The sequence below is a fragment of the Nematostella vectensis genome, chromosome 1 (genome assembly GCF_932526225.1).
Source record: "Nematostella vectensis chromosome 1, jaNemVect1.1, whole genome shotgun sequence".
NCBI lineage: Eukaryota > Metazoa > Cnidaria > Anthozoa > Actiniaria > Edwardsiidae > Nematostella > Nematostella vectensis.
The window spans coordinates 19,470,535-19,478,486 of record NC_064034.1 but is presented as its reverse complement, the minus strand read 5'-3'; the positions used below and the strand labels follow the sequence as shown (position 1 = coordinate 19,478,486).

Genomic DNA, 7,952 nt, shown 5'->3' with positions numbered 1-7,952 from the left:
TGAAAAATACGAAGGTATATCGACATTCCGACCGGTCTCGCAATGACTTCGGAGGTAATTCGATAGAATATTACCGCTGGTTTGATATACGCGGGCTGATCAAAATGGCGGACAGATAAATTTGTTGTTGTTTTTCTGTTTTAACGCAAAGGTCAGTATTGTTTTTTTAAATGTCTTTTAACAATCTGATATGACGTACTCCTATTATTTTAAAAGCTATCTTTTGCTTCACTTAGTGCATTACTATTTTTGTAAATAAAATACTTGAGAATTCAGGCATTTGCCTGCGAACGCGATGAAGGAACTACGGTAGAGTACTAAGTTAATTAGACTACGAGTTCGAGTTTTCTAGAGTCACTAGATAGTCAACGAGGCGTTGGGAGGCAAATAAAATGAGCGCCGAGTTGACTATTTGGTACTCTAATTGTTTAATAGTATAAATCCACTCACATACTACCTTAAAATAAGTAAGTACTTAAATGGCGATTTTAATAATTTTCAGTAATAACGTGAAAACGCCTGCTTTTTCGCTACTCGCTATTTATGGCTCAATAGATGGCTAAAACGGGAGCCAATCAAATTGTGAGATTTGTGATAGTATGTGAGTGGATTTATACTAAAAAGCAGTAGTTGTTGACCTTATTTGTGACCAAGAAGACGAAATTTACCCTGTCTACCAGATGCTGTTTTTAAGATTTTTTTCCAGTTGGGTGTTTAGCAGGATAACACAAGGTTGTGTTTTTGTTCTCTTTTTAAATCCTTAATGCAGCCAAATATACAACTATCCCATTTTAGCATACCTGTCAACTCTCCCGCATTAGGCGGGAGTCTCAAGGTTTTGGACCCCTTCTCCCACGTTGAGCACCAAATCTCCCGCTTTTTAGCGATTTTTATCATTTCCGAAAAATTATTCTATAGAAAATTGTCATTTTGCTTATTTTCTATTGAGATATTTGAAACAATAATTTCCTTGCGTAGCACAATTTATCTAACACCCTTGTGAGATTTAAAAGTGGATTTCTTCGTGAGAGCTTTTTATACGGCAAACGCCGTTTGGGTTAAACCCACCCCTCCCCCCAAAAAATCTCAAGCCTTGAGATTTTTGGAGGTTGACAGGTATGTTTTAGCACATGCTCAATAACCCAAGTTAACCTCAAACACCATTGATGCAGGCTGGTAATTATGAAAAAAAAAATACAATTTTTCATACATTATATATATATTTTTGATACATTATTATGTTAATCATTTACTGTATTGTTATAGTGTGTGGTATGGTGTGCCTGCGTGCAGGACACAGGCACTCAAAGTAAAGAGCCTTGCCTGGTCGGATTGAACGCTAGCCTCCTTATCTTTTGCCACACACCACGAGTACCCTTTTACCCCCAAATCCCTATTTCTAAAACAACAGTGTACAATAAGTGTAGAGCCTGAATTCAGGCTAGTTTACAGTAATCAAGAAAATTTATATTGAAAACATTACAGTTATCAAGTCCTGTACATATTAAAGGATGGGTACATTTCCCCCAAAAAAATTTGATAAATTTATCACTTTTATTTAAAAGAATGCCTTTTTATCCCTATGCCATATTCTTATTTTCACTAATTCCCACCAATAAATAAACATTATTAACTATTTGCAGATGTCTAAACAATTGCCAGAAACTGATCTGATAGACCTCAGTGATGACAAGGACGCAGACAGTCAGAGAAGTTCCCCTGTCATTCTTACCAAGCACCCAAATAAACACAATACGGGAAAGGGAAGAAAGGGAGAGGAAAAGGTACAAGAGAAGGGCTCCAAGGGAGGTCATGAGAGTCCCAGTCACAGCATAGGAGATTCCCTGTCTTTGAACTCAAACGACTCCAATGATCCACGGCGTCTGGTACCATGGGTAAACTGTCAGGAGAAAATTGTAAGGAAAAGATCAGCAATTTAGCCCTTGATTAAACACCCTTTTTATCATGTATCATTCCAAATGCAAATGCATGCAAATCAACCAATTTGATTGTTCTGTGTTCATTTGCATTTAAAAGAATGCATGAAAAGAACAGCATTTGTCCTAGGCCTTGATGTGTACTAAGTATTATTCGCTTATTAAATTATGCAAGGGTATATATTAGGGGATGTGCGAAAGGAAGATGGGATTCATTTTTACATCTGGGCTCATGTCATTTTTAAATGACAAAGTGCCTTTAATCCTTATCCTTTATTATTGAACACAGATCCTGTGTCTAGATCTATCAAATGAGATGAATGAGAAGTCATTTCCAAGCAAAAAAGCCCCAGATTTGTAAGTCATGAACTACTTCTCACTAATGGCAGACAAAAATTTGGCAGAGTCGAATTCCAGTTTTTGGTGTATTGTATTCATTGTTTGGCAGAGTCGAATTCCAGTTTTTGGTGTATTGTATTCATTGTTTGGCAGAGTTGAATTCCAGTTTTTGGTGTATTGTATTCATTGTTTGGCAGAGTCGAATTCCAGTTTTTGGTGTATTGTATTCATTGTTCTGGTACGAGACACGACAGTTTGGGCTTTTTGATTCTATTCTTTTCAATTGATAAACATACCTCCATTGTATGTGACTTGACAAAAAATCCCCAGACCTACTGGGGCTCACAACCACTCCATCAAACCCTCTTTGGCCACTCAAAAGTGGGTTGTTTCTTATTGAAGGATCATCAAATACTATCCTTCTCTCCCTCCTCCCTGTTTCTATAGCCTTTGCAATATACCACAAATGCTGGGTTTTTGTTTTTATATAATTTCTGGATGTATCAGGCCAAAAGGATGTATATGGAATCATGAGCAAATATTTTATATAGATTTCCTCCAAGTATAGCCTAATTCTTGGCTCTTGCTTGTATTTTTTTAATTTGTATCATACTAAGGCTAGAACCATCATTGATGCAATGGTTAAAAAATGTCTAAATAACAAATTGTTTTTTTTTCGTCTTGGCCCTGTTGTATGTTTGATGTTTATGACAATGCATTGGCAATCATGTCATTTTTGGTCCTTTCTCGTTTCCCCTTTCAGTACTGCTTACCAGTTTGTTAGAAAAGCTGCAAAGATATTTGTGAACAACAAGGCCATGCTGAACTCCATACATGAATTTGGTGTGATCACGCTTGCAGACGATGCCACATGGGTATGTACGTATTCATCCCCCCCTCCCCCCCCATAGTGGCCAAAAGTGGGTCAGTTGATTGGGCAAATGAACAATATCCCCACCTCAACACAAAGAACGAGAAGAATAGAGACAAAAAACTCCTTTGTAGAACAAAGGTAATAGGAGACAAAGCAGCTGCCTACTTACTCCCAAAAGTGGGTCATTACTTATTCAGGAATCTCCAAATACTATGCTTTTCCAATATGATACCTACGTCTGTTCACCCCCCTCGGCCAGTTCTGGGTATACGCCTGGCTTGGGTGATCAGATAATCAGCAGATTATGCTACATTAGTATGTACTATGTAATCATGCATCATGCAGTTGATGCTACATGCCTAGATACAGTATTCCTGTTTTTTTGTTTTTTTTTGTTGCAGTACCAGCAATTTGAAAGTAACCCTGACATGATTTGCACCTTACTTGATCACCTTAATCCCAGTGAGGAAGATAACCAAGACACTTTTGATATCCTTTTAATTTTTTTTATATGTATGCTCTTATGACCTGCTGTAATTGATTATTTACTCAATGGCATAAACTTTTGTTTATTTCCTGAATTTAGATTGTGATTATTAGTCTCCCAGATTTAGGTCAAATTTTCATGGAAATTGTTCTGTCTAAATATTACCAATCTCAACCCCAGAGGATGACATACTTGTTATTTTTAGCATGATTATGCAAATAGGCAACATTGTTTCTTAGAATTTGAAATACAGTACTGTACTAACATTAAGGATACATAAGCTTAGTAATTTTTCTCTTTGTATTTTCTTGTTATAATTTCTTTTAATATATATTTTTTAATTTTTCCTTTACTTTGACAAAATATGGAAAAACTTTTTCAGACAATGTAAGTCTAAACTGCTATTGGAAGAAATCCTTGCCCATGGCATTCAATTTGTAACCACTGTCACAGCTGCTAAAACCTGCTATCATATCACCTTTCATTTCGGCTGTGACACCCTGTCATGGTTCATGTCGGCTGTGACACCCTGTTATGGTTCATGTTGGCTGTGACACCCTGTCATGGTTCATGTCGGCTGTGACACCCTGTTATGGTTCATGTTGGCTGTGACACCCTGTCATGGTTTATTTTGTTATGACACCCTCTCCTGGTTCATGTTGGCTTGGGACACCTTGTCATGGTTCATGTTGACTTGGGACACCTTGTCATGGTTCATGTTGGCTGTGACACCCCGTCATGGTTTATGTTGGCTGTGACACCCGGTCATGGTTCATGTTTGCTATGACACCCTGTTATGTTTCATTTTGGCTGTGACACCCTGTCGTTGTTCATGTAGGCTATTAAACCCTGTCATTGTTCATGTAGGCTATGACACCCTGTCATTGTTCATGCTTGCTGTGACACCCCGTCATGGTTCATGTTGTCTATGACACCCTGTCATGGTTCATGTAGGCTATGACACCCTGTCATTGTTCATGTTTGCTATGACACCTTGTCATGGTTCATGTTGGCTGTGACACCCTGGCATGGTTAATGTTGGCTGTGACACCCTGTTATGGTTCATTTAGGCTATGACACCCTGAGCATTTTTTTTTGTTGACAGTGCATTATTTGCTCACAAGTTTAGACTGCAAAGCAAACATTTTTTGGATGGAACTTTCCACGGAACCCACACACGTTCTTTTTTGCAAGCTATCATTGATTCTTCTAATAATATCAAAGTACAATTTGACATGTAGATATTATTTACCATTTTTAGATGTCAGCGTATCGCATTGCCGGAGGTTGAAGACCCTGCCCTCCCCCCACCTTACGTTATCAGGGTGATTATGATTTATGGACGGTCCCACTGTCCACCTCATTTCACCGACAGGAGCCGACAAGTGAGTCAATGATTGTCCGAGACCAATGGTTTCTGTTGTCTTTTATTCTACAGTTGCATCTAAATGCACTTAAACTTTTCTTTGATACTGTGGTTACACATGTTTCTGTAATCCAACGAATCCACTGAGTGGGAGATTGATTGGACCGTCCAGCTTCATCAGAGCCCCTTCAGCCTTCAAATTTGGAGTTATTCCGGACCGGCCTTCAAGGCAACCGAAACGCCCTGGGTAGAATAAAAAAAAGTATCCATCATAATTCACCCAGTTTGGCAATCCCTTACTCTGCCTTTTCTGTCTCCCGCAATGAGGACGATTGGATGGACTTTGGGAGGTGTCAGGAAACCTTCCAACTTGCTGGTCCGATCGTGAATTAATTCTTCTCATATCTTGTTACACAATGGTTACATAAAGCGGAAATAAGACTAAAGTCGAAATATGTCACGACAGAAAAAAAAAATTACTTCATATTATGACAATATCTCGATGCTTTTCAATCGATTTGCTTTAGCAACCTTTGAATTAATTATTTAGGCTGATTATTTTATGGATTATGTACCACGGAGAAGGACTAGTAACTTTATCCCCCCATTCCCCTTTATGTTATCATTGATGTCCGTTCAATGTCATATTTACTGCTTTCTTGTTTACCTAGATGCTCCGTGAGTTGTTGCAATCACCATATTTCTTTTTTGATGTTCTGTATGTCCACGAATTGCCCTCTGAAAATAACCAATGCGAGGTGAGTGCACTTTTTGGGGGTATTTATTTGTTTTACTTTTATTTCTTTTTGATTTGAAATGTTTTACATGTTAACGCTGGTTATACTACAAAAATTGTGTCCTTATTTCAGGCGATTTATGACAGCTTTTGCGAGCTGGACGAGGATGAAGATGGTTATATGTTGGAAGTTTCTCGGAGCACATCCCGCCTGTTCGACCACATGGCCATTCTACTAGCTCATCCACTCCAGAGACCAAAACAGAGGGACACTTTCTACGAACTGCAAAATAGGGATGATAATGAGACTACGTGAAGACTAAAACAGAAAGACACTTGCTACGAACTGCAAAATAGGGATGATAATGAGATTACGTGAAGACTAAAACTCAGGGACACATTCTATGAACTGCAAGCTAGGAATGAGGAGTTTTTTTTTTTTCTAAAAAATTAGATTTATGACAGCTTTTGCGAGCTGGACGAGGATGAAGATGGTTATATGTTGGAAGTGTCTCGGAGCACACGCCGCCTGTTCGACCACATGGCCATTCTACTAGCTCATCCACTCCAGAGACCAAAACAGAGGGACACTTTCTACGAACTGCAAAATAGGGATGATAATGAGACTACATGAAGACTAAAACAGAGAGACACATTCTACGAACTGCAAGTTAGGGATGAAAATGAGATTACGTGAAGACTAAAACTCAGGGACACATTCTATGAACTGCAAGCTAGGAATAACGAGTTTTTTTTTTTCTGAAAAATTAGAATCCCGGAAAAGCAAATGATTCAGGTTATCAGGGACAACATTACACGTAATCTGAATTTGAAAAACAAATTATACCTAATACTCCCTGCATATCCCCGGTATACGGGGTGTTTGCAGACGTTCTCTCGCTCGAATTTTTCTTATTAAGAAAAGTGTAAATAGGAATAGACTAGAGCTTATGTACACCGGCAGAGGGGAGGGGAATGCCTCCATTATATTTCAGCCTTACCCCCAACAATGCCCTTGCCATGTAAAAGCTCTCCGTACCCCCCCCCCCACCACCACCACCACCACCACCATCACGATATTGTTTCCTTGTCAATGTTCCTCCCCCCCTCCCCACGATATTGTTCTCTTGTCAGAGTTCCTCCCCCCCTCCCCACGATATTGTTCTCTTGTCAGAGTTCCTCCCCCCCTCCCCACGATATTGTTCTCTTGTCAGAGTTCCTCCCCCCTCCCCACGATATTGTTCTCTTGTCAGAGTTCCTCCCCCCCTCCCACGATATTGTTCTCTTGTCAGAGTTCCTCCCCCCCTCCCCACGATATTGTTCTCTTGTCAGAGTTCCTCCCCCCTTCCCCACGATATTGTTCTCTTGTCAGAGTTCCTCCCCCCCCTCCCCACGATATTGTTCTCTTGTCAGTGTTCTCTCCCCCTTCCCCCCACAATATGGTTTCCATGTCAGAATTCCTTATACTCCCCGTTAGACGGTATTAGCTGGTTTATCTTATCTCTGAGGACGCGGTAACTGCCCCATATTTTCCGTGTCTAGTGCGGGCTTCCTACGACATCTGTCAGATGGTGGATCAACAGATCATATCGTCATGTCTCATTACGTGATGTATAACACCGGTAACATCCATGACTTGAGTTCCGCTGAGATTACCAAAGCAAAGTTCATATCCAAGGCGCTTTAGACCTTGTAATCGCTAATCAAACGCTCTTTCAGTCGGGACTTGTCATAGAAAACCCTGCTGACAAGCGCGTCACGATTAAAGACAAATCGTCGCGCAAATCGTTTTTGCACCGGCCGGATCGTTCTGAGATTGATCTCGTCATATTCTAGGAAATGAGAAGTTCTTTCTTTAGCTTTTGAATGTTATATTTCAGCCATTGGATACTCTCTCAATAAACGCTTAATTATGTCCTCGATGTAATTGCATTGTATATAAAACGTTTAATAACGTTGTAATTACTTTGCAAACAGTCTTGCTGACCCCAGCGAAGTGTGATGTATTTTTTAGAGAACTTTAGGGTTCTGTAGAAAAAAATAACAAATTTAAAAATTTCCTATAAAAACACCTCACAAATCTATCTCTTTATCACAATCGAAAGTCAATAGCTTTATCATTCTCTAAAACCCTCTTGTAGTCTCGCTGAATTGCCCATTTTGTTGTTTTATTCACATCCGAACAAAGAACGTATTAGTGCCCGTAGCTAGCT

The 7,952-nt window shown here is 39.4% G+C and overlaps 1 protein-coding gene across 2 annotated transcripts; it reads left to right on the top strand.

Moving 5' to 3' along the window:
* The first annotated feature begins 21 nt into the window (after nt 1–21).
* LOC5507658 (BRISC and BRCA1-A complex member 1) lies at nt 22–7,654 on the top strand. Of its 2 annotated transcripts, none has more exons than XM_032376382.2 (9): nt 22–151; nt 1,644–1,784; nt 2,227–2,294; nt 3,040–3,151; nt 3,552–3,639; nt 4,000–4,024; nt 4,899–5,022; nt 5,675–5,761; nt 5,873–7,654. In XM_032376382.2, the coding sequence occupies exons 2-9, from the start codon at nt 1,644–1,646 to the stop codon at nt 6,053–6,055; spliced, it is 828 nt and encodes a 275-aa protein (XP_032232273.1). In that variant the 5' UTR covers nt 22–151; the 3' UTR covers nt 6,056–7,654. The 2 variants fall into 2 exon arrangements, with proteins under 2 accessions (XP_032232273.1, XP_032232271.1); XM_032376380.2 differs by having other exon boundaries at nt 1,644–1,916.
* The last annotated feature ends 298 nt before the right edge of the window (nt 7,655–7,952 follow it).

Coding starts and splice junctions, on each gene's coding strand:
- LOC5507658 (XM_032376380.2), top strand. CDS start 1,644: ATGTCTAAACAATTGCCAGAAACTGATCTGATAGACCTCAGTGATGAC. Junction 1,917..2,226: donor TAAACTGTCAGGAGAAAATT/GTAAGGAAAAGA, acceptor TATTGAACACAG/ATCCTGTGTCTAGATCTATC. Junction 3,640..3,999: donor AGATAACCAAGACACTTTTG/ATATCCTTTTAA, acceptor TACTTTGACAAA/ATATGGAAAAACTTTTTCAG.